At 39.4% G+C, this 25857-nt stretch overlaps 6 protein-coding genes across 11 annotated transcripts; 3 read left to right on the top strand and 3 right to left on the bottom strand.

Annotated features, from left to right (window-relative positions):
* The first annotated feature begins 345 nt into the window (after nucleotides 1–345).
* LOC121742406 (probable receptor-like protein kinase At1g49730) lies at nucleotides 346–2680 on the top strand. Its single transcript, XM_042135531.1, has 7 exons — nucleotides 346–582; nucleotides 1300–1555; nucleotides 1715–1767; nucleotides 1835–1902; nucleotides 1996–2085; nucleotides 2149–2209; nucleotides 2273–2680. The coding sequence occupies exons 1-7, from the start codon at nucleotides 510–512 to the stop codon at nucleotides 2551–2553; spliced, it is 882 nt and encodes a 293-aa protein (XP_041991465.1). The 5' UTR covers nucleotides 346–509; the 3' UTR covers nucleotides 2554–2680.
* Nucleotides 2681–4292: 1612 nt separating this feature from the next.
* LOC121741782 (glycosyltransferase BC10-like) lies at nucleotides 4293–6520 on the bottom strand. The gene is made up of 2 exons (XM_042134688.1): nucleotides 5180–6520; nucleotides 4293–4579 (listed from the first exon to the last, which is right to left on the bottom strand). Exon 1 carries the CDS (start codon nucleotides 6265–6267, stop codon nucleotides 5194–5196), a length of 1074 nt encoding a protein of 357 aa, XP_041990622.1. The 5' UTR covers nucleotides 6268–6520; the 3' UTR covers nucleotides 4293–4579; nucleotides 5180–5193.
* Nucleotides 6521–6737: 217 nt separating this feature from the next.
* On the bottom strand, nucleotides 6738–10080 carry LOC121741781 (protein IQ-DOMAIN 5-like). 6 transcript variants are annotated; one of them, XR_006037922.1, is made up of 8 exons: nucleotides 9858–10080; nucleotides 9353–9443; nucleotides 8581–9173; nucleotides 8391–8474; nucleotides 8080–8307; nucleotides 7873–8004; nucleotides 7264–7773; nucleotides 6738–7178 (listed from the first exon to the last, which is right to left on the bottom strand). XR_006037922.1 is itself a non-coding variant. In XM_042134683.1 (7 exons), the coding sequence occupies exons 3-7, from the start codon at nucleotides 9001–9003 to the stop codon at nucleotides 7318–7320; spliced, it is 1323 nt and encodes a 440-aa protein (XP_041990617.1). In that variant the 5' UTR covers nucleotides 9004–9173; nucleotides 9353–9443; nucleotides 9858–10080; the 3' UTR covers nucleotides 6738–7317. The 6 variants fall into 6 exon arrangements, 4 of the variants coding, with proteins under 4 accessions (XP_041990617.1, XP_041990619.1, XP_041990618.1 ...); XR_006037923.1 differs by having other exon boundaries at nucleotides 6738–7173; XM_042134683.1 differs by having other exon boundaries at nucleotides 6738–7773.
* A 1311-nt stretch (nucleotides 10081–11391) lies between these two features.
* LOC121742179 (dnaJ protein homolog) lies at nucleotides 11392–14138 on the top strand. Its single transcript, XM_042135242.1, has 6 exons — nucleotides 11392–11657; nucleotides 12482–12647; nucleotides 12726–12867; nucleotides 12969–13245; nucleotides 13333–13531; nucleotides 13623–14138. Exons 1-6 carry the CDS (start codon nucleotides 11505–11507, stop codon nucleotides 13946–13948), a joined length of 1263 nt encoding a protein of 420 aa, XP_041991176.1. The 5' UTR covers nucleotides 11392–11504; the 3' UTR covers nucleotides 13949–14138.
* Nucleotides 14139–14972: 834 nt separating this feature from the next.
* LOC121741578 (serine/threonine-protein phosphatase BSL3-like) lies at nucleotides 14973–22351 on the top strand. Its single transcript, XM_042134410.1, has 21 exons — nucleotides 14973–15656; nucleotides 16162–16222; nucleotides 16317–16395; nucleotides 16487–16566; nucleotides 16689–16783; nucleotides 16864–16963; nucleotides 17585–17654; nucleotides 17793–17894; nucleotides 18004–18085; nucleotides 18181–18360; nucleotides 18643–18907; nucleotides 18993–19227; nucleotides 19304–19474; nucleotides 19607–19845; nucleotides 19922–20006; nucleotides 20143–20241; nucleotides 20321–20520; nucleotides 20768–20843; nucleotides 21136–21271; nucleotides 21380–21519; nucleotides 21621–22351. Exons 1-21 carry the CDS (start codon nucleotides 15254–15256, stop codon nucleotides 21708–21710), a joined length of 2988 nt encoding a protein of 995 aa, XP_041990344.1. The 5' UTR covers nucleotides 14973–15253; the 3' UTR covers nucleotides 21711–22351.
* A 1252-nt stretch (nucleotides 22352–23603) lies between these two features.
* Nucleotides 23604–25180, bottom strand: LOC121742226 (protein FAF-like, chloroplastic). The gene has a single exon (XM_042135308.1). It carries the CDS (start codon nucleotides 25032–25034, stop codon nucleotides 23817–23819), a length of 1218 nt encoding a protein of 405 aa, XP_041991242.1. The 5' UTR covers nucleotides 25035–25180; the 3' UTR covers nucleotides 23604–23816.
* Between the last annotated feature and the right edge of the window lie 677 nt (nucleotides 25181–25857).

Here is a 25857-nt window from a genome sequence, read left to right as displayed (position 1 = left end):
TACGCATGAAGTTTTTAAGTCTCACAAAAAATACGATCTTTACCATTTTTGTTATTAGTTATTGGTCGAAATTTGATCAAATGAATTATAAATCTCACATTTTTATGCCAAGATTTAAAACAATACTATAAATACAAGTGTTGACAACATTTGGCCGGGCATGAGTCATGTGGTTAAAATTTTTGAACTTTAATTTTTTTTTGCCCTTTTCGATTTCTATTTAAAATATAGTAGTAAATAACATTTCCACATTTGATCCCACTTGATACACTAAAATAGGGTGAAGGGACACAACAGTAACAACGTGAAATTCCGTCACTTATTTAACCGAAGAAACGGAAAAGATGGCTACTAACGACAAAGTGGAAACTTCCATCACTTATTTCACCGCAGCTCCAATTCTCAAAGCTCTGGATCCAATGATCCACTGTCGCAGCACTTAATTATTCTTGATTCTTCCCACCTCTCTCACTCCATCATTTTCCAATTACACGAAATTCAGAAACAAAATGGGCACCCACAATATGATTCTCAAGATCAAGCTGCTGCTTCTTACTCTGTTTCACCTCCGATCCCAACCCAGTCAGTCCACGTTTCTTCATTCTTCAGTTTACTGCATTTCAATTCTCGGGAATTTCTGGGTTTTTGTGTTCTTTTCATACCGTTTTCCAAGGAATTTGGAATTGAGCTTATAAAAAAATTGGAATTTAGCTAGTTTAGGGTCGGAATTTGGAATTGGGCTTATAAAAATTCAATCTTGAAAAGTGTATTGAGCTTAATTCTTGAATTCACTCCATTTTGTGTTCTTTATACAACATTTTCGAAGAAATTGATGTTGATGATTAGTTATGAGTTCAATCTGTCCGTATCAGCAGCAATTTAGCTAGTTTAGGGTGGATATTTGGATTTGAGCTAATAAAAATTCAATCTTGAAAAGTGTATTCAGCTTGATTCTTGAATTCACTCCTTTTTTGTTGCTTAATGTTGTGTTCTTTACAGACAACTTTCAAGAAATGGATGTTGATGATTAGTTACGAGTTCAACCAGTCGAAATCAGTAGCAATTTGGAATTGAGCTTATAAAAATTCAATCTTGATTTATTGAGCTAAGAATGAAGAAGAGCTAGGATCAAAGTGGGACAAATCTTTTAGTTATAATTTGTTAGTTTAGGTGTAAAAATGGTGATTTTAAGGTGGTTTTAAAGAATGCTTCATTATAATAAAGAAACTTGTAGCAAAATATGGTTTTTTGATCACTGATTTGAGCAATGAGTGATGAATTCATGTAATTTTGTCTAAGGTACGCCTGTCCTGCTGAAACGCTACTCGTATAGAGATATAAAGAAGGCCACAGACGGATTTAGGAGAGTTTTTGGTAACTCGCCTCATGAGGCGTCTTACAAGGCCAAGTTTCAGAATGGCCGTGTCGGGGTAGTGAGAGAGGTCAAGTTGTTGGATGAAGACGATGATTCCTTCTCAAAGGAAGTTCGCCTCTTGGGGCGTCTGCACCACCGCCACATAGTGGCGCTTTATGGCTTCTCGACTGGACCTAAGCGGTATTGATCTCCGTTACATTATTTCTTGCATTTTAAGATCTTAGTTTTTGGTTGGATATGTGTGGATGGAATGAGGTCTAGATTGTGAAGGTTCATAAAGCTAAAGGAGGGTTTAAACAAAGTTTCGACCCTTTTAGCATTGTCCCGTGTCGTTTTCAGGTTCCTAGTGTTCGAAAGCATGGAAAGAGGAAGCTTAAAGGAGCATCTTTCTGGTAATTATATTGTACTGATTGAAGAACTCTTCCTATTTCATTATGTCATGAATGCTGTCCTCTTCAGATCCATTGAAGACTCCCTTGAACTGGCGAACGAGGCTCAAGATAGCTGTTGGCATCGCTGCTGCACTGGTTAGTTAGTTCTCAAAATCATCATATACGCCTTGCAAAGACAACGTCATTCTTGACAAGAAAATCGTTCAAAATTATGTTGTTGCAATGCAGGAATATCTGCAGTTTTTCTGCGATCCACCAGTTTATCGCGTCTCTATAAGCTCAAGCACGATAATGCTGGACGAGAACTTCACCCCAAAGGTAAATACGCGTGCACTTTCTTGGTAGACGACTGCATGAGTTTGATTCTACTTCTTGCAGCAGATCTCAGACATTAGCCTATCTGCTTCTGCTGAAAATCCAACCTCATCCCGTTGTCAAGAAGGTACGAAACCTAGTCTCCCTACACGTTCAAAATCATCGTTTCTTGACATCCTTTCGACTGCAGAGTGCATCTTCCAGCTGGGACTGGTGATCTTGGAGCTGATCACAGGGCAGTCTTCGGACAAGGGTGGTGTCGACTTGGCACAGTGGGTTCAAGAGCCGCGTTTCTTGAGATCGATACACAAGATGATTGATCCTGATCTTGGCAATAGCTATGATCCAAGAGAGCTCAATGGCCTTCTCAATGTTGCAAGATTGTGCATAAGATCTGTAGATAAGACTAGAGTATACACACCTCAAATTTTGTGGTATTTGCAGAAAAAAATAGGGATCTCAAGAAAATGAAAAAAGTGATTTTAGAATGATATATATGTTTTTTTAAATTGTTAAAAATTTTCTTTTCGTTTTTTACTGGAGAGTTCTCTTTCTGCCCGACTCTTCGGTCTTAAGAACACCGGTTTTATGTTATTCATTCGCAACGTGCTTTTGAGGGAAGAGCTCTGATCGAGTCACATATTTTAATATATGATGATTTTTCACATGGTGGTGACTAAATGTATAACTTGTGCAAATCTTCTCATTTTTCATGTTGATATTTTCACTCAAATACTGATTGAAGGAGAAACGTCTTACCAACTAAGTTGTGTTTCATCGTCAAAGTTGTTTCATTTAGTTGAGTTTGTGGTCAAAATCCAACTGCCTATCTCTACAAATTCCTCTTTGATACTCTAATTTTGACTTGGATTTTGCACATGTGAATCACATGTTGATCTCATCAAGACTAGTTTTATTTGACGAATCAAACTATATATGTTCATGAACACATGTTTTGTATATTACTTGTAATCATCATTTTAATACTAGTATTTATATGATTGTGGATATGTCGATTTAAGTATGGACTTTTTAAAAATAACTTGTTCTATATATATGTAGTAGTAGTAGTAGTATAAACTCACGAAATTGTGTTTTTTATTTGAGGGATGAGATTTATTCATAGTGCTGTCTTATACAAATAGGAAACCTTATTTGATAGTATCTCCGAATAAATAAATGTATATAGAAGAAAACAGTATATTTAAGGGACAATTTGGTAGAAAAACAAACAAACATAAAAACACTTATTTTAAATTATTTTTTATCATATACTCTATTAAATCATAATCTATACTATAGCACAAAGCTGATTAACCAAAATGCAATATAAAAATGTTGAAGGACAGTTTTGTAATTAAATCAAACATAAACGAAAAAGGATTAGGTGTTAATCAGTATTCTAGTGTGGATTAGCTCACATTCATATAACTTCAAGAATCGGCCTACCAAAATTGATGCAATTTGACTCATTTTTTGGCGTATTAGTTAAATCATTAAATATAATAGTCGTTACCTCACAAATTTAAGAATATTTAAAGATTAGCATAATTGCTGAGGTGATTGACCACCAAATTTAGTTCATTCTTCTAGTATTAAATTATAATTGCGTCATCGTCTTCGATTCGTTATCCATTTAATTCGTATACTTTGCTTGTGGTCTTTAAATTAGTTGCCCCAACTTCCCCTCAAAATTAAATAATTCATTTTTGTGATTTCATGATGATGTATTCGTAATTTTGGCATTTTCTTTTTCTTGGTTTATACGAAATAGTAGTAGTAATAAAAAGGACGATTTAGTGGATTATATTTTTTCGAATAAATAAATACTTGCAACTCATAATCTTGATTACAAAGATGCTCGTGACACTCAAATTTGTCATCTTCTCATTATCAGAATGATATAAATTGAGAATCGTTATCTTTCGACACACACTAGAAGCTTTCTTTCTAGAAAAATAAAATTAAAAATGTGAAATGTTACTTCCATATCTAACATATGCATCCCAATTTCCAAGTAGTTGCACTTTCATACCTGCTTTTTTTCAATCTTTACGAGTGCTCATTCAAATTCACATTTCAAATCAAGAATTTGGTAGATGAGATGTCAAAGGAAAAAAGGGCAAGATCACTTTTTTTGTAATGAGAGAGGGAAATGAAATGGGCATTCATATAAGTCATTCATAGTAGTACATAACATATTTACAATATAAACAAAAGGGGCCAAAAATCACAATTCCACCCACTCCATCTTTTGTTGGATGTTTACAAAGCCATTTCAACCACCATTGATAAAAGCATCACACCACCAAATTACACCACAATAAACATAGTTTGCTTTCCTAGACATTAAAATGACACTTAAATCTGCTTGAGATGGAAACCATGGGGTTTACTTAGGTTTAGGGCATTTATTTTATCAGCCACTTGAAGAACCTAATCCCACTCCGGCTTCAACGTCCTTCCTTCGAAAAGACTTCCTTCGATGTTCCTTCTTCTGCAACAAGCCAACAACAAACAAAAGGGGTCTGATCAGATTGTGGATTCACATTTCTATCAAGACCAAGCTTAAGAGAACACATCTAACTATTTCAACAGTGGGGTATCTTTTGACAGCTCCAAGTTAAGTATAGTTCAAAAAGCTTGATAGAGCATATCAAAATGGAGGAAGGAATCATATAAAGTTCTCCGAAAAATCAACTAAAGTTTCTATAAACCTCCTCTACATGGAACCGTTCAAAGAAACGAATCTATATTCCATTCAGTTCAGTTCAAAACTTTGAAATGAAAACCAAACACATACTTGCATTGCATCCTACTTAAAACAAGATCAATATCACCTAATTCAGACTACTTTAATCTGAACTATCACCACATTATATCAAAAACAAACAACGATCGACTAAATAAGGTCAATAAACTATCACAATTCTCAACAATCAACACCAAAAACGACAATCAGAGACAGCTATATGCATCAGACCATATTATCAAAATACAGAGTTAAACCAACCAAGAACTAGCCAAATCAAACATGTTGAGATACTAACTCAAAGCAGAAAACAATTTCAGCAAATAGAGAATGCATCTAACTCACCGAAGGCAAAGTGATTAGTCCTTGAAGATAACCTCATCCGCCATATCCATCAGAGGCTCCAAGCAATCCGGCGAGAATTTCCTCGCGAACATATGTGAATAGCTCGAATTCGACTCCCTGAGAGTGTGAATTAGATCAGCCGACAACTCGGGAGGGTAATAAGTGTGGGGATGGCCATTGTGGCTATCCGTCCAATTAACCCTCGTCAGTGTATAGTGGCTGCAGCCATTTGGATCCTGCATTGACAAAAGCGTGGGAAAATAATGCTCTTCTGGATAACAACACTCCACATTCAAGCAAGGGAGCTTGAACTTCCGCCAGAGCTCCCTGTCCTTGATCACCATCAGCGCGTGCTTTCGTGTGAGCACGAAAAACTGCGATCCAACGCGGAATTGATTGAAATTGACCTCGGGGAGCATCACACTCCGTCCCCTAGCGTTGTACCGATCCCATAGATTCGATTCCTTGTCGAGTATCTCAATGTAGCTCGAGAACTCCAAGTTCCGCGACAACCTGCCTAAATCGAAGAGGAAATTGTAGAGGTAGTTGAACGAGTGGAGCGGGACGCAGTGCTGCGAGATCAGGGCGAAGTAGGCGTTGGACGGATCGTCGAGCATCGCCGTCGCGAGGAGACGGCGCGCGGCGGAGATGAGAGTCGGCGAGGATCGCTGGGTTCGCTTGGAGGGGATGAGCCTGTCCTTGAATACGCCTTCGAAGGGGGCGATTTTGACCAAGGGGTCGGCGTGGATGTAGATGTTGTAGTGCTTGCGAGTGGCATTGGAGAAGAATCGCTCCCAGAGTAGGGCGAAATGGAGGTCGGAGTTGGTGAGGAAGAGGAAGGCGATTTTAGGGCGGCGGAGGCCGGCGGAGAGGTGCGATCTGGCGGCGGGGAGGCGGCGGGAGAAATTGGCGGAGTCCATGGCGATGGCCTTGTGGAAGAGCGAGAGGTCGTCGAGCTCGTCCGGGGCGGAGATAGAGATTTGGCGCGGCGGCAGGATTCGAGGAGCGAGGAAGAAGAAGAGGACTGGTAGAGAGAGGAGGAGGCTTAGGGCGGGGACCAGCGGCGATGAAGTTGAAGAAATCGCCATTTGCTGCCGATGAATTTCCTCTCCTCTTCACTTTGAGTGTGTGTTTTGGAGGTTTGATTTGAGATTTAAGAGGTTTATCGGAGAGATAAGTGAGATTTCATGGCGATGGAGGTGGCGCGCTAGGGTTCCGATGCAGTGGCGATTGGTGGTTTTGGTTGGTTTTGAGATTTGTGAAGCGAACTGAAAGTTTTAGAGAGAGAGAGAGAGAGAGAGAGAGGGAGTGTGAATGGCTGCGGAAGTCGGATATGACGGAGAGAGTTAACGCCGTTATGTAGATATCGCTTTTTCTTTACGATTTTCTTTTCCTTTATTGATCTCTTTCAATTAATTTATTCATTTGTTTATATTTGACTGGTTGAAGTGGATTCAGAAATGAAGTGGTGCAGATTGAATGATATTTTGCATCTCAATACATTTACATATATACATATTTTTTCCGAATAATATTCAATACAAGTGGATATGTCACATGCATAGCGAAAAAATAATTTAGGATCAACTAAAATCACTTTATATCTACAATATTGTACAATACAAATAGTGTTGAAATGAAGCATTGGTTAGTTACAATTCATGTACTGTACAAAATAAGTGTTGAGTTCAGGCATTTCATTCTTAGCCCTCACAACTTCAACCATTGGAGACTTTAGCCACGGACGAACCCTTTTCGTGGCGGTTTGCACTCCAATAATGTGTGTTTTTGTGCCTGATGAAAGTGGATGTAGGAGTTAGGCTGGTTAGTCGACACGGGCTAGTGGCTGAGCTTTGAGGACTTGACATCGTTGCTTCTGGGGCCCCCGGGTTTCTGAGGAGTGCAAGGACTTTGAATCCGGGGGCTATGGATCCGAGGACTTTGAGCCCGGGGGCTGTTGACCGCAGTTTGCGCGAGAAGCCTAGCTCCATGCACTGGCCTTGTTTCAATAGATTGTGGATAAGCAAGTGTGTGACAAGTTCCTATCTCAAATTGAAGGAAACCAATATGAAGACGACCTTTACCAGGCAGAGACGATCACTTCTTCTTTTGAAAATCCGAAAAGGCTGGAACGCTCTCTAGCTAGGAGTACTGAAAGATCTAGAACCAAGACCTGGCCTCGAGGGAGCTGAGTTTTTTACAGGTGTTCTGGGACTCCTACTTGAAACAGGTGAGATGGGAGTTTCCAGCCCAGCGGCTAACCTCCTCGCTGAAGGACTTTTCGCAATGGTGATGTTGAAATGAGGCATGGGTTTTCCGTTCCCATTACTTGACAATGGCTTTCTCTCTGTCAATGGAGATGTTGGTGCATCCACTAGAGCAAACCGTTCGCTTGTAGGACTCTTCATTCCATCTCTAAGACTAGTGTCGTCTAAGAAGCCCATTTCCCATGGGCGAACAGACATCCACCTCTCCAACCATTTCCAGCCCCACTCAGTTTTCACTGTGGGGACACCAGTAGGTGTTGCCTCATGCTCCTTCTCGTGCTGTTGCTGTAGCTGTTGCTGCGGCTGCTGCCTTATCCCGGCCTGCCACTGCACGATAAAGATTTTTTTCATTTGAAACATATGCATCATATTCATCATCAGAAAATTGTTAAACTGTTTCTCATTCGAGGATAAAGTGGCGTTTACCTGACGAGCCAAAGCATATGCTCTTGCTTTTTCGCGCTTAGCAGCAGCCTCCTGCCTTTTCCGCCAACTTGCTCGGATTTCAGCAGGAGAGCCAGCCTTGTCACACCACCCATTCTGGGTGTACGGTAAAAACTAGAGCAGGCGAAAGCACATCATGTAAGATATTGTGTAACTCAGAAGATACCACAGCAAAGTAGTAAGGCTTACTCCAGGTTTTTTAGCTGGAGCCTCGACTTCAAGCTGTTGCATTAGCTTCTTTTGTACTGATTGATTCTCTAATGTAGAGCCGGCATGCTTTGCTCGGGAATGGGCCTGAACCTTTACTAAAGCTTGAATACAGCGTAGGGCAATGGAAGTTTGCCTTTTCAGAGTACGACCATTCACTAGAGCTTGAAGCCTCGTCAGTCCTTTTACAGCACGAAAGGCTCGCCTTGTCTGATGTATGACATGACATGAAAGCATTGTTTATTTTGCCCATTCTTGGTAAACAAACATCAGAAAATGCATCAGTTGTATACCCTGAATCCTCTATAAACAGCTTGGATGCATATGGCAGCCCATTCTTCATTCATACGCAGTCGAGTTTTAGTTTCGTTTTGCCCCTGAAATGAAGAAGAAAGCAGAACATGTATAACTAAGGATATCTCTCCAAAGGCCTTATGCTGCAATGTACAAAACAGTTTAACAAATTCAATGAAAACTATATACCACATAACCTCTAACAGCGTTTTGGATACATATGTTTGCCCATTCCTCCTGCATATTCTGGTCCTCCTCGAAATTAGATGCATCGAGACCTGACATGAAGTTTGCATCTTCCACTTCTGGTGAGCTGGAATGTGGACTAACTGGATCAGTATCTGGCTCGAACATGTCTCTCACATCCAGTGTTGCCCATCCTTCCGTTCCATCATCTTCAAGCTGATCAGCTGCAGTTTGCTCCTCGGGTGAGTTTGGTGAATCCGGAGCTGACGTGAAGTTGCCTTCCTTGGCATATGCACCCATCCATTCCTCTCTCCAATCCTCCTGAGGTTGCTGCTGAGCTGCATCTTGCTGCACCGGCCGATCCTCTGAGAGTCGAGCTGCGTTTTTCTCCTGATGTGAAGTGGAAGGCGGACCGGAATGCTCCATCTCCCACTGCCAGTTTGCATCTTCAAAATCTGTGTCCACATTGTCAACATTAATTTTTATGTTTCAATTGTCAACATGTCCACATTCTCTTTCAACTCATTCCCTAGTCTGCCTTTCTCAGGCTCAACATAGGGCTTGCTTTGGTTGATCTAGCCAGCATTTCCAGAAATCTACACATTGAAATGAATATAAGATTTGTGATATTCATCTCTATTTGGATCAACAACAAATCGAAGACAGTTCATAAAGCAACCTAGATCTGTGTATCAAACTTTCAAAGAAATCAGAATTGCAATACACAATACACGATACAACAAAAGGAGATTAGAAATCAGAAAATGTCACCAACATGTTCCTCCTCCGAAGATGCTATTTTCTCTGATTTCTTCAAACCAAGCAATTTATTGATCCATCTCCTTGGAGCACCCATCTTGCCAGAGCTGCAGCATACAAATTAGGAAAAGATGAATCATAATTTGGCACAATATTTCAACAATTCCTCTTCACAGATCATTGTAGCAGATTATGATGCAAGACCACAACATAAATTAAAAGCATTCTAACGATTAAGCATATGCCTCAACACGAAATGAAGGTTATATCTGTGCATAATCACCATCAAATTCGCAGAATTCTATCACATAATGTGATCTTCGCAGTGAATTTCAGCTCAATTAATCAATCAACGAGACGATTTACCAATGCAGCATGCAATTCCGCAACCGAGAACAAAAATTACTGTGAAAATACTCGTGATTCAAGTGTGGATTTCAGCTCAAGTTCAAATTGAAATTACTGGTGATATATTTTATTTTTAAATAAATTTCATACATGTAAAAATAAAAAAAAATTACCTGCAGTGAAAATTCGTGATTTAATCCATGCAACTTCGTCAGAATAATTTCTGGAGATATTGATACTTGTAAAAAACATTGAAATTTTTTATAAATTTGATGACAAACGCACACGTTAATTTCCCAGAAACAATGTGAAAAGGGAGAAGATTGTATGCGTATGCGAAATGAAGAGAGTAAAAGCAAAATTCAACATTAAAAAAATCCAATAGAAAAATGTGGTCTAGAGCATGTGTAGGTGCTTGTGCTTTTCAAATAACACGAATTTAAATTAGGTTGAAAATTGCCTCGTATTTTCAATATTGATTCATATTTTATAATGTGAGCATTATCATGAACGCTACTCTAGCTTAGTAGATATTTAGTTTGATTATTGCATTAAATTACTTAAAAATTGAGGCTTGTTAGTTCATTTATTTTATGTTATTAAGATAGAAAAAATTGTTTTTAGATAGTTAAATGTGTAGATCAAAACAAATAATAATACATTAACTAAACAATAAAGAGCATGAGCATAAACCACCCGATTATGCTAGCTACGGTCTACGGACTCCGCCTGCTTGCTTAACGCAAGGGTTTTTTAAACATCTATAACGACGAGGTAAGAGGGCGAGGATGATTGTTGTAGAGGTTCAGGATGTTCATTTATTTGGATGGGGAGGACCTTCTCATTGAAGAAAAAACTCATTTGATGACGAGGATTCGTGGTCGAAATTGATGGAAAAGGATAAGCCAAAACGAATGTACTACTTGATTGAACAACATCGGAATCAGATTAAGGTTAAATGTGTGAAAATTAGACAATGTTAAGTTTTTTATTTTTGAGTTATATATATATATATATATATATATATATATATTTTAAATTCGACTAACCTAAATTAAGTTGTCTAAGATACATCAATTGAATTAATATTCACAAATCAAAATTAAAATACCCGTAATAGAGGTCAAACTTTCATTTTTAGTTTGTTTCACAAAATATGTCACGTTTTCATTTTTAGAAAAAGTTCTCTCACATTAATATAAATATATTATTTCCTTTCTCTACCTAATACACAAAACAACATCTCTTAAAATCACGTGTCATTTTCCAACTATGTCATCTATTATGAAACCGAGGGAATCAAAGAATAGTCGACTACATCACAAATTTAAGGCACCACATCAACAATTTATACGAAATATTTCGCCATGAAACAATTACAAGCAATTTTAAACTTCATCTTTTAATTCTTTACATATGTTTACATGACCACGTTTTTATTGATAGAAGTTAGAACTTAAAAGCGTGTTCTCATTCAACATGCATAGAACAATCTAGAAGAGAAATCTGGACCCTCCTTTCCATAATCAACGGCCACTAATTAATCCAACAAAAATTGAAAATAGAAAAGAACAAGGTAGAGAATTCGAGATTCTTCACCTATCGAAGGAAACTACCTTTGCCTAGTCCAACGGCCAGGATCGCTCGATCGCTCCATCGCCACCGTCAGTGAATTCCCTATTAAATTCGGCCCTTGTTTCCCTCACATTCGCAATATAGACTGCTGTTTCTCTCGCTCCCTCTCTCTAAAAAGCTCTCGATCGCTTGTGATACTTAGTAATCGACCTCTCAATCGAGGAGTTAATTCTGAGTAATTGAATATGTTTGGGAGAGGCGCGCCGAAGAAGAGCGACAATTCGAGGTATTATGAGATTCTCGGGGTGCCTAAGACGGCGTCGCCGGAGGATTTGAAGAAGGCGTATAAGAAAGCTGCTATTAAAAACCATCCTGATAAGGGCGGTGACCCTGAGAAGGTATTGCTGATTGATTTTTTGTGTTTTTGGAGTGTGACGATTTACACCGAGTGTTATTTAGCTTGATCTGTGCTGATTCTTTTGTTTGAGTGGTTTATATTATTAATTGGATGGTGAAGCGATTGGCAATTGTTGATTGATGTGGTTTATTAGTGATCATGAGGAGGTATTGTTGATTTATTTTCTGTGTTTTGGGAGTGGGTGGTGAGTTCACCGAGTGGTTTTTAGCTCGATCTGTGGTAAATTCTTTCGTTAATTGGTTTATTTGAGAATTTTTGATTGATATGGCTGTCTCTGTTTGGTATGGGAGATCGTATGTGTTATGTTGTTGGACATCAATTTAGGGTTTTTGGATTATAATCGATGGATAATTGAATATGTTGTTGACTTTTTCTGATGAATCGAATTGAAGACTGATATTTTGGCCTTTAGGTGTAATGGTTTCTGGATTATATGAAATCTTTCAGAAGTTTCTTCTTCATTGACTAAAGTGTTGAACGTGAACTAGGTGTTGTGAAGACAAATATTCGGTTTTTAGAAGTTTGATCGACTTATTGATAGCTAAATGTAGTGAAACAAGCCGTTTACTGAATAGCGTGCATTGCTTGAGTGATCATGTATGAGATAACATCATTAATTGCTAATTACATGTTCATTGATGTGTATGCTAATAACTAAGAGCAAAGTAAATTATTGTGATATAGCAGTATGAAATTGTTGCATCATCAACAATAATAGGATGATAAATTTTAATCATGGGAAGTTTTCTAGCCTTGTTGATGCTTAGTTTGATTGGAGGACTGAAATGATGGTATGTGATGCAGTTCAAGGAGCTTGCTCATGCTTATGAGGTGCTAAGTGATCCTGAGAAACGTGAAATCTATGACCAGTATGGTGAGGATGCACTCAAGGAAGGAATGGGTGGGGGAGGCGGCATGCACGACCCATTTGATATATTCTCATCATTCTTTGGCGGGAACCCATTTGGAGGTAAGCAGCGTGGACAGAGTGCTTGTTTTCAAGTTTCATAGAGTAATCTTAACTGATTTGTCATGTCTCTGTAACCAGGTGGTGGTAGCAGTAGAGGAAGAAGGCAAAGAAGGGGAGAAGATGTAGTGCATCCATTGAAGGTGTCTCTTGAGGAGCTCTATCTTGGGACCAAGAAGAAGCTCTCTCTGTCACGCAATGTTATTTGTTCCAAGTGTAGTGGGTATGTTTTCGCCCGTATGGTGGTGTTCTTTTCGGGTGATCTGCTTTGCTTTATACTTGAATATTGTGGCTAACGTGGTTTGATGGGATCTTGTATGACAGTAAGGGATCGAAATCAGGAGCTTCCATGAAATGCACGGGCTGTCAAGGAAGTGGCATGAAGGTCTCCATTAGGCAACTTGGCCCTGGCATGATTCAGCAGATGCAGCACCCGTGCAATGACTGCAAAGGTACGGGAGAAACCATCAGTGATAAAGATCGGTGCAGCCAGTGCAAGGGTGAGAAGGTTGTTCAGGAGAAGAAAGTCTTGGAAGTCCATGTCGAGAAGGGAATGCAGAACGGACAGAAGATCACTTTCCCAGGAGAAGCTGATGAGGCGGTATGTATGATAGTTATATCCTGATTGATCTCGTGTTGTATTGTGTTGAGACGATTCTGATATGATATGATGTGTTTACTTATGCAGCCTGATACTGTGACCGGAGATATAGTCTTCGTGCTCCAACAGAAGGAGCATCCCAAGTTCAAGAGAAAGAGCGATGACCTCTTCACCGAGCACTCACTGTCCCTTACCGAGGCCCTCTGTGGGTTTCAGTTTATCCTGTCTCACCTAGACGGCAGACAGCTACTCATCAAGTCGCACCCGGGAGAAGTTGTGAAGCCTAGTAAGTGTTTACATCTGTTTTCTCGGTTTAATCTAGTTTTGCGATGATTATCCGATGTGTCAGAATTCACTAATACACTGACCCCTTACAGATTCATACAAGGCGATCAACGACGAAGGAATGCCAATGTACCAGAGGCCCTTCATGAAGGGCAAGCTCTACATCCATTTCAACGTCGATTTCCCAGAATCCCTCGTGCCAGACCAGGTCGCTGCCTTGGAGAAGATCCTCCCCGCAAGGCCGCAGTCCCAGCTGACCGACATGGAGATTGATGAGTGTGAGGAGACGACTCTCCACGATGTCAACATCGAGGAGGAAACCCGGAGGAGGGCCGCAGCCCAGCACCAGGAGGCTTACGATGAGGATGACGAGGACATGCACGGCGGGGGCCAGAGGGTTCAATGCGCCCAGCAGTGATGGGGGGCCTGAAACAAGAGAAGTTGTTTGGGTTGTGAAAGTTACTGTTTTTTTTGTTAAAACTTCTGTCATAAATGCAACACATTATTCCTTCAATGAAGACTGCTGCTGCTGCTAGTTTTGTCTGTATGTGAACTATTATTGGTGTGGTTGCTATTATTGCAGAATGACATGGTGATGTTTGTTTGGACCGTTTTCTTTCACTCTATTAAAATGTTCAGTTGTCGGATACTCTATTTTTAGAAATATTAATTTTTGGAACTAAATCTAATTTAAAATTGTTTATTTATAATGTATAGCCTTGATGTTGTTAGGGAATGATATAGTACTCCTACTTAAAAGTTCATAAGCACGCCAAGATACCTTTTTTCCTTTCTGTGAGAGGTTAATAAGCACAACGTAATAATAAATATGACTGCTATAGACACATGTCAAACATGAACGAGCAAGTAAATGCGAACCACCATATTTACCAACCTAATCTAGTACCCACCTTACACTTCCGAGAAGTATGAACAATTGGTTCAGAGCTTTAATACATAATTAATAAAATATGAGAAAGATAACAAGAAAAGAAATTTTAAAGTATATTTAGTGGAGAATTTCATACTTACGTGAGAGAATGAGGGAGTATAACTGAGTCAAGATTAATCTAATATTCATGGCAATCACACCCCATATATTATTTGAGGAATGGTGGAGAGTATAGTGGTAATATAATTATATTTGAATGTTTTAATTTCATAATAGATGGTAATAATATTAAGAGAGAGACAATAAAAGGTGAAGCCAGCTCCCTCCCTTGTGGTTATGTCAGGCCACGTCAGTTCGCTCGTCCGCACGCGCCTCACTGTGACGTCTCTTTCACGCAATCCCCAACATTTCACCTCCGTTAAAATGGGAACAGCCGTCGTCACCTTTCCAAAATTCGAAGATTTCCTTTTCCCAAATATTTACTGCGGTAATTAACGGAATCTTAAAAAGCGTTAATTCAATCTCTCTGTAAAGAGCTAGATTTATTTGTAGAGAAAGAAAGAGAGAAACAGTTGTGTTGGAGAGAGAGAGATAGAGCGTGTTTAGATTAGCCGTCCCGTTTGTATTCCTCGTCACCTCTTCAAAGATAAAGCGACGAAATAAAGCGAAACTTTGAACAAAAAGGGGAATTCGTCTCTGTTTGTGTTTGTGAAATCTCTCAATCGATCGGAGCTAGGGCTTTCTCCAAAATGAAGATGCGAAATGCCCATTTTTGAGGATTCCAGCTCCGGTGCCATTGCGAAGCTTTGGAATTAGGGCTTTTTCGAATTAATGGACGTTGATTCCGCTATGGCCGGCGAGACCGATCGAGATCCGTCGCCAGACTCCGCCTCGGCCGCTAATTCGGTCGCGCTGCTGTCCGGCGAATCTCAATCCTCGTCGCCGCAGCTGCAGCAGGAGCAGAGCAATATCAATAATAGTAATAGCGGAGGGGCGGCGGTGGGCGGGCCACGCTGCGCGCCGATGTATACTGTGGTGAACGCGATAATTGAGAAGAAGGAGGATGGTCCAGGTCCGCGATGTGGCCACACGCTGACTGCGGTGCCGGCGGTTGGGGAGGAGGGGAGTCCTGGATACATAGGGCCGAGATTGATTCTATTTGGAGGGGCGACGGCGCTCGAAGGCAATTCAGCTGCATCGGGAACTCCTTCTTCTGCGGGAAGCGCAGGAATCCGTATGTTCTCATATATCTCTAGATACTTGTAATGCGTCAAAAGTTGATTTCTCCTCTCTTGATGATTTAGTCACCTTAAGTTGATTACGATAATGATTTGAAGCATGGGAACTATGTCTTGATTTTCTTGAGTAAATTTGTGGTATAGATTGAAATGAGAATGATTTTTGGTGCTATTAATATTGGAATCTGAATTACTCAAAAGATGAGTTTATTGGTGATTGAGAGGGTTCTGTGGAGACTGATTTATCTTGTGCAGCTGTGATGAATTTTGTTAGAGGGTCTTAAGCATTTAGCTTGTAGAAGAATTTGGTAATTAAGATTTAAAACAAGTTTTCGATAGTATAACATTTTTATAACATGGACGTTGAAGGCTATTTATAAAATTTTTATCCAGTGCTTAACTGCTTGTTTCTGTTAATGATAGATAGTCATACTGAAAATGGGAATTATATCACTAGCTGATCATATCACAGATTCTAATTTCGGAAACATGTTATTGCAGGTTTGGCTGGTGCTACTGCAGATGTGCATTGCTATGATGTATTGGCAAATAAGTGGTCATGGTAAGTTAAGATGATCTTTTTGTTCTGGTCTGGTTGTTGGTTCATTCAGTTTGTACTTTTGTTAATCAAGCTGGGGACTTTTATATATTTTCAGTGTAACCCCGATTGGGGAGCCACCCACACCTAGGGCGGCTCATGTTGCAACTGCTGTAGGCACCATGGTTGTTATTCAGGTTTGTTGACAGATGAAATTATCGCTATAGAAGTTACATATCTATCCTTTTTAAGTTTGGATAAACAAGTTGTGGCTCTTATCTGTCATAGGGTGGGATTGGTCCGGCTGGTTTATCGGCTGAAGATCTTCATGTTCTGGATCTTACACAGCAACGGCCAAGATGGCATAGGTAAGTTTTTATGTTAAATGCATCTTTGTATTGTTTGCTCCATAACCTGGAGTGATCATGCTCTGTACAACCCATTTACTTCATTGTATATAATCACTGAGCTAGCATCTGAATTTCATTAGGGTTGTGGTGCATGGTCCTGGCCCCGGCCCACGGTATGGGCATGTAATGGCTTTGGTGGGACAGCGGTATTTAATGGCAATTGGGGGAAATGATGGTTTGTCTTCTTAAATTATGCATCCCTCTGTATATTATGTGATGCCTGTTGGTAAACAAATTGATCATTCTTTTTTATAGGGAAACGGCCTTTAGCTGATGTATGGGCATTGGACACTGCTGCAAAGCCATATGAATGGAGGAAACTAGAGCCGGAGGGTGAAGGCCCCCCTCCATGCATGTGAGTTTGTGCAACTTTCTTCATAATCTTATTATTTTTGGATGAGTCACTTTGGCCAAAAATATTTACTTTGTTCTCTTCAACTGAGAAACCATAATTTATTTTGGAGTTTACTTTCCTATTCAATATTTGCAGAAATATTGGAACTCAGTTATTATGTAAATAACTTGCAATAATGTAAAATAATCAGCAATGAACATAAATTAGAGAAAGTATGAATTACCATAATCGAAAATAAATTTTATTTAATCGAATTATTGTATTTCTTATTTACGTAGTTGAATAATTAATAAGTACATAATTAAATTTATTTAAGAAAATAATATTGCTTTAAGTGTTTAAATCCTACCACCTCATTTTATAATTGGAGTACCTTATATTTTCTATCAAATTTTGGAATATTTTGTATTAATCTTAAATAAGTCTCAAAAGTGTTTAATATTATTAAATAAATAGATAAAACATAAAGGACTGTATTTTCTTGTCTTTGCGAAGCAAGGTATTAACAAGAAGAAATGAAAAGTATGAAAAGATTAGAGTTGATGGGAAATTTGACGCTTTCATTTTGTTTATCAAATAAAGTTAAGATCTTAGGCTGTGCTAACATGGCCACCTGCCCAGGTATGCAACTGCAAGTGCGCGATCCGATGGTCTTCTTCTGCTTTGTGGTGGAAGGGATGCAAATAGTGTTGTAAGTCTTTGTCATGCACAAAACTATAATGTTGATGTTTCTTCAATCCTTTGCGGGCATTCTCTTCAATAGTCATGGGTGCAACTTCCATCAACTCTCTCTGTTTGACTGATTTTCTTCAAATGACATAATACACAGCCACTAGCTAGTGCATACGGGCTTGCTAAGCACAGAGATGGTAGGTGGGAATGGGCCATTGCACCTGGTGTCTCACCGTCACCAAGGTATCAACATGCAGCGGTAAGTTATTTCTTCAGTATCCTCTCGTTAATTGTTGTAATAATTATTCATGTAGTTGCAAAAATAAAGACAGCTATGTGAAACATAATGGTTTATGCCACTTTTCCAGGTTTTTGTTAATGCACGTCTTCATGTCTCCGGAGGGGCACTTGGTGGTGGACGCATGGTGGAGGACTCCTCAAGTGTTGCCGGTAATCATTTGGTTATCTATTACACTACTATATATGTTTCCATATGTAACTGCATGTATATGATTTGTGATTATCTTGAATTTGTATTTGTGCAGTTTTGGATACAGCAGCTGGAGTTTGGTGTGATACAAAGTCTGTTGTCACAACTCCGAGAACAGGTCGATACAGTGCTGATGCTGCTGGAGGAGATGCAGCAGTTGAATTAACAAGGCAATGTAGGCATGCTGCCGCTGCTGTTGGTGACTTGATATTCATTTATGGTGGTCTACGTGGTGGTGAGACATGATACATTTAACTGATAATAATCTATTGGAGTATTGGTCCTAGGTTTAAATTTACAGTGGTACTAAGATCTTAATCCATTTCTCTGATGACGTCACATATCCCGGTTTTTGAATTCTATATTGAGGCATATAGCTCATACTTCTCAAAAGAATAGGTTTTATCACTTTTGCCCTTATATTTTGATGTTTTGTTGCATTGGAACAATCTCTGCTATTACCAGACATATACCCAGTCACAGAGGTTGTATTAACTATTGAAAAACAATGCTGTAGGGGTTCTTCTTGATGATTTGCTTGTCGCTGAAGATCTGGCTGCTTCTGAAACGACTAGTGCAGCTTCTCATGCTGCAGCTGCGGCTGCAGCATCCAATTTGCAGCAAGGGAGGCCACAAGGAAGATATGGATTTAATGATGATAGACCAAGGGTACCTCTTACTGATTCTGGCTCTGATGGTTCTGTTGTTGTTGGAAGTCCTGTTGCCCCTCCTGCAAATGGTGATATCTATACAGATATAAGCACAGAGAATGCGATTTCTCGGTATATTTCTATTACCTTTAATCATGCTGTCTTGCTGATTGGTTTGCTATGCCAGTTGACTCAAATTTGATTTTTTTGTGCACAGACAATCAAGTAAAGGTGTCGACTATTTAGTTGAAGCTGCTGCAGCTGAAGCTGAGGCGATTAGTGCCACATTAAAAGCTGCTAAAGCTCGACAAGTAAATGGAGAAATTGAGCTGCCAGACAGAGATCGTGGGGCTGAGGCAACGCCAAGTGGAAAACAATCTACATTGATCAAACCCGACTCTGCAATGTCAATGAATTCTATCCCAGCTGGAGTTCGACTTCATCATCGTGCTGTCAGTATCAAGACAAGATATGTAGTACATAACCACTCCGAGTTAAATGCTCTATTGACACTGAGTACATGTGCAGGTGGTTGTAGCTGCAGAGACCGGTGGTGCCTTAGGTGGTATGGTTAGACAGTTGTCAATCGATCAGTTTGAAAATGAAGGCAGACGGGTCAGCTATGGAACTCCAGAAAGTGCAACAGCAGCTAGGAAACTCTTAGATCGACAAATGTCAATTAACAGTGTACCTAAGAAGGTAACTCGGTAATAGAATCATACAATCAAATTTTTTGGTTTAGTAAGTAGCTGACATGGGAAATACCTTGTTATGAGCCCCCCCCCCCCCCCAATTTTCCGAAATTTTCATCACAGCCTGTCAATGTCTCAGGTTATTACTCATCTTTTGAAACCTCGCGGGTGGAAGCCTCCAGTTCGAAGACAATTTTTCTTGGACTGTAATGAGATTGCTGATCTTTGTGATAGTGCTGAGAGAATATTTTCGAGTGAACCAAGTGTGCTACAGCTTAAGGCTCCTATTAAGATATTTGGTGATTTGCACGGTCAATTTGGAGATCTTATGAGGCTTTTTGATGAATATGGATCTCCTTCAACTGCAGGAGACATTGCGTGAGTTTTTTAATCAACTTTTTGCCATTAAAGTTTGTTGCTATGACATTAAACAGATATGTGGAATGCTTGTCAGATATATTGATTATCTCTTCTTGGGAGACTATGTTGACCGTGGCCAGCATAGCTTGGAAACCATTACTCTTCTCCTTGCTTTGAAGGTATTTGCTTATCTTTAGTAATGTCTACTTTTTCTCCTATTTGTTTGTAAAAACCATAATTTGCTGCCTCGTTCTGAAATTATCTGGCCATGATTGATTATTGATTATCTCAATTGTTTCCCTAATGAATTTGCAGGTTGAGTATCAACATCAAGTACATCTAATCCGCGGCAATCATGAGGCTGCTGATATCAATGCTCTTTTTGGCTTTCGGATTGAGTGCATTGAGCGTATGGTAAATACATAAATTTTCTAAATATCTTCATTGACCTGTTATTTGGATGAAGCATACGACTTATACAGCTTCTGTATAGGGTGAGAGAGATGGAATATGGACATGGCATCGGATAAATAGATTGTTCAACTGGCTTCCTCTAGCTGCATTAATTGAGAAAAAGATTATCTGTATGCATGGTGGTATTGGGAGATCTATAAACCATGTCGAACAGATTGAGAATATCCAACGGCCAATTCCTATGGAAGCAGGATCAATTGTTCTTATGGACTTATTGTGGTTAGTTCAAGTTGGTTTTTTCCCCATCTCTTTGGGGGCATTTACTTTGAGTGATAGGATAGATTGATAAAACATAGGATTAAGTATTAGAAGGATATGATGATCAAACAGGCTCAAAATATTCAATCCATCCAAGTAAATCGTGGATTATCTCGGATTATTTTTATCAATCAATCCTATCACACAAAGTAAACTCCCCCTAGTAGTTTCAATTGTTGTGATATTGATTTGAATCTTTTCGTTTTAGGTCCGATCCCACTGAAAATGACAGTGTAGAAGGGCTGCGGCCAAATGCAAGAGGTCCTGGATTAGTAACCTTCGGGGTTGGTTTCCTCTCATATTCTTCTTAATATGTATCTTTACATGATACAAAACCTCACGAGGCAACTTAAGTATATACTTTGTGGAATATAGATATCGGTCATAAATTATGAAACACTAAATATAGCTATAGAACCATGCTTCTTTCACCTTGAATTGTTATGAGTCTGGCTATCATTTTATTCACAAACATAGCTATGTGGGATTTTGGCTCCGTAAAACATTATACTCACAGAAGGAGAATAATTTTTGCCTCCTATGCTTGTGCTTGATAATTTATTTTATCTGATGCAGCCTGATCGTGTCATGGAATTCTGTAACAACAATGACCTTCAGTTGATAGTCCGAGCACATGAATGTGTAATGGACGGCTTTGAAAGATTTGCTCAGGGACACTTAATTACTCTTTTTTCTGCCACAAACTACTGTGGTATGTCCTGGTTTTTTAGATTAACGATCCTTAGTTAATATTTCCAGCGTCATGTTACTTGTTTATCATTCGAAGGTTGACTGTAGTATGTTATTCTAATTTCTACAGGTACTGCAAATAATGCTGGGGCTATCTTGGTTTTGGGTAGAGATTTAGTAGTTGTGCCTAAACTCATTCATCCGTTGCCCCCTGCGATTTCATCTCCCGAAACATCTCCAGATCACCACACAGAAGACACTTGGATGCAGGTGCTACTTTTGTCTCCAACCATACATACAATCAATCTCTTATTATCTTATCATGTGGTCGTGTTTCTTATCTTATGTCATTCATTTCGGATTCAATCCAGGAACTCAATGCTAACCGGCCACCCACGCCTACTAGAGGCCGACCTCAAGTCAATAATAGTAATGATCGAGGCTCTCTTGCTTGGATTTAGATTATGGTCACAGATGATTTTCTACCACATCTTCCGGGCTTATGCTGACATCCGGGGCATTCCAGCCATTTGTACATAGCACGATACCACCTGGAGAATTACCTCTTGGTGGCTTCAAGGCCTTGAGATCCCGATATGTTTCATACGGTTGAGGAGCTCTCCGAGGAAGAGGCGACAAGTTCAAACGAGAAATGTGTATACTTTTGTGTTTCTGTACATGAGAAATCAGGTAGTCAGCATTGTCATTTCTTCGTTGGGTGGGCAGGCGCCGGTATTCATCGTTAGTTCTTACGTTCCTCTCTTCTTTTGTTTCTTAGTTTAGGTGTATCATTTTAATCTTCTTCTATTTTAAGAGGTTTGTATACGAGGTTGGTTGGTGAGATATTTTCATGTATAATAGAGAGAGAGAGAGAGAGAGAGAGAGAGAGAGAGAGAGAGAGAGAGAGAGAGAGAGGGTGTTGCCTTGTGTAATTTGTGTCTACTTTAGCTACAATTGTGTGATGATAATAGGTTTTTCTTTGCAATTGTTGTTTGGAATAACGATACAATTATGTCCTTTTCACAGATGCAGTTCAATTTATTGGGTTTTCGTGTATTGATAGGCATTCAAAAATACGATATGAAATATTCTTTTTTATTTATATGGATATTCAATTTCTCTGTTTTATTTTACAAACTCTATTGACCAATTTTTTCAGTGCTTGATTTATTACTGTTTGATGTTTATTTTAAGGTTTACAATCTTAATCAGTAGTAGCATATTTATGGCGTTCTTTAATTTAGTAGGTCATAATTTGAAATTTTGGGAGATACTACTAAGTTAAGCTTTTTATAAGCTTTTAAAATATTCGATAAGCTCTAAATTAAGCTTAGCTAAGTGGGTACTTCCTCTTTCTCATGAATTTAGTGTTTTATTTATTCTCTAAAATTGTTGTCCATATTCCTAATTGGAAGTATATTAAAACATTAAACGACTAATACTATAATTTTAAAAATCAGATAATTTCTTAATATGTGTTGGAGAAATCAAGAGCTTAATTTGATAGCACTTACGTAACAAGAGAATTGTAGCTTAAGTTTAATCTTCTTCTTTTTTCTCATATAAGTAGACCTAAAAATAACAAGGAAATTATCTACTCACCACCTTGGTGGTTTTCTCTCTCATTTACTAAAATAATGGAATCTTGGATTATTAAATGGGGAATATGGCAAATTTCTGTCACACTCATTCCCACTCAATAAAGGCTACTTCAACGTACAAAGCATATTTCATGTAATAATTCGTTTGTGCTAGAGCTGAATGTCCATCTATAGCTGCCTCACTAGTGTTGTAATAAAACACAATCCAAGAGGACAATAACAAATCTAGAATATTGATCACATTGTCTCCAACTTCAAAGATCTTCAAACCACCAAATTCTGACAAACCGAAAAGATTTACTCCCATAACTGAAATCGAAATTTTAAATTATTAAGTTTTAATTTTTTTTTCAATTGTCTCATCAATGTATATACGTTTATTTTGTGATAGTTAAAAACGCCTTGATGTTATTATGTTAAAATATAAAAAAAAAAGGAATGAAAAATATGCATATTTTAATGTAACATGTAGATTTGAACATCACACAAACATTTTGCAAATGAATGAGACAATTGCAAAAAAAATGAAACTTCACGATTTAATGTCTCGATTTCAAACGTTATAGAATTAACCATAATTTAATCAAATTTTGTGATTTAAATGAACACATACTAACTAACTTCATAATTTTGTTATAGAACTTCATAATTTAATATCCCAATTTCAAACATTATAGAATCCACTAAGACACACTAAATTTTGTTTTATTGTTTTGATCAAACATGATAACTAAGTGAATGATGGAACTCATGTGATGGAAAAAAGAGCAAGTTTTTGTGCTCACTCCCATTAATTCTTATTTCTGGCTACACAGATCTCTTGGGAACAACAGGGGCAATGGGAAGAGGAAGATCAACAATATTAACCAGTTAAAAATTAAAATCAACATTTTTCTTCATCTTTTTTTTTTTTGCAATTCTTGAGGTGAATTAAAAATCATTACTTTCCTTCAACAATTATAATAATCAAGAAGTGGCTATGCAATATGGCTCCCAAATAAGAGACCTCCTCCCCTCTTTGCATCCCCACATGTATAGCACCAAATCTTGATTCGTCTTCTTGCTGCTCATCATGAACCCCGGCTTGCTCCGCCAGAAATACTCGTACGCGTTGAGCGACGAAGCAGCCGGCGGGGTAGGCGGCCGAGGCGGGAGCGACTGCCGCGTCTCGGTCGGAAAAACGTCGGCGACTTTTCCGACGTCGGTAAATCGTCGGTAAGGGACGACCGTCTCTGTTCCGTCGGTAAATCCGTCGATAAATCCCAGGTTTTTCGCAGTGGCCCCACATGTATTAGGGGTAATATTGTAATTCCCTACTGTCATGAGCTTTCTCATTGATTTATGCACACTTATCATTCCAGTTGGCATGCATAGATTCTGTTCCACCACCAAAGATTCCTCTTTTCCAACACCCTTTTCCCTCGTTGCCTCCTCCGGCGGCGGCGCCGCCGCGTCCTCCGCCGGAGCATGATTCTTTAAGGTGAGGAGGAGGCGGCCGTCTTCGCGGTTGGCGTGGAAGTAGTTTCTTGGAGCGACCGAGACAGCTTCGAGAACCAGCCTCCCGTTCTCGCGGCGAGAGTGCATTTGCACGGAGGCGCCACCGTCGATGGAGGGCAGCGGAGGAGGGAAAGTCCGCGGCGGCGGAGACTTCTTGAACTTGACAACTACATTCAAATTTTCATCAGCAAAAGGGAAAACTACTTGTTGTTGTTCTCTTTTCTTGATCAGCTCCTCTTCATCTCCGAGCTCGGGGTCGGAGAAGCAATCCGACCCCGTCTCGGACCCGAGGCTCTCGGTGCAGACCTCGAGGCTCTTCTCGCTCATGCTGCTCTTGCTCCGCTTCACCATGGGATGAACATACGGCGGCTGCACCACGGAATCATCGCTCCTCTGGGTGAGAATTTGCCCCCAAACTCCGGTTTTTTGGGGCGGATTCTTGGCGTTCTCAGCTTGGATTGATCGCCACACTTCATCTTGATTTGGGGATTGGTTGAATTCTTCATCCTTCTTGATGGAGAAGAAGCCGTTTTGATTGAGCCATTTCTTGGAGGACATGTCGGCGGAGAGAGTGCGGCGGATTGATGCGGCTTTGGCGGCGGTGTGGGAATCGGCGGCGAGGATGGTGACGATGCCCTGCTCGAGGTCGTCGGAGGGAATGTGGTTGGAGGCTCTTCTCAGAGGCATTTCGTCGAACACAATCAACGCAGACCGATTAAATCTGCTGGAGATGTGTGGGAAGTGAGGATTAGTGGTGATGGGTTGAATGCAAATGGAAGGGGAGAGAATGGAGAGGTATTTGTAGGAGCGCAAAATGCAGAATCGAATGGATTCATTGTGCCCCACAGCCTACGCCACCATCTCTCTCACTCTGTTATAAAATTAAGTCTTTCAATTTTGTTAGAGCATCCACAGTAGGAATAGCCCACCAATAGCCTAACCACTGCCACATCATCAGCACTAAAAATCCTCCTGCCACATCATAAATAGCCCAGCCATAGCCTAGCCACATCATAAATAGCCCAGTCACATCAATAGCCACATCACTAATAACAATTACATAAAATGACATAATTAACAATCACATAATATACGGAATTTAATTTACGAGACATATACAGGAAACATTAATAATACTATTAAAAATTTAAAAAGTACAATAATTTAAAAATATTACAATAATTTAAAAATGAAAATGACAGGCAAGTCGCGTATATATAGTGGTGCGAATGAAAATGACAAGCAAGTCGCGTATATATAGTGGTGCGAATGAAAATGAAAATGACATAATTAACAATCACACAATACTCGTTAATACAAGTGGTGCGAATGAAAAAGAAAGGCAAGTCGCGTATATATAGTGTTTCGGAAAAAAAAAATAAAAATAAAAATTCGCGCTAGGCGGTGCGCTAGGCGATCCGGACGCTGCAATAGCGCCTAGCGGATCGCCTAGCGCACCGCCTAGCGCCGCGGAACCGCCGAGCGCTAGGCGGTTTTTTATCGCGAAATC

This window comes from Salvia splendens, chromosome 7 (assembly GCF_004379255.2).
Source record: "Salvia splendens isolate huo1 chromosome 7, SspV2, whole genome shotgun sequence".
NCBI lineage: Eukaryota > Viridiplantae > Streptophyta > Magnoliopsida > Lamiales > Lamiaceae > Salvia > Salvia splendens.
Note: the sequence above shows the minus strand (reverse complement) of the source record. Positions and strands in the feature narration are given on the sequence as shown.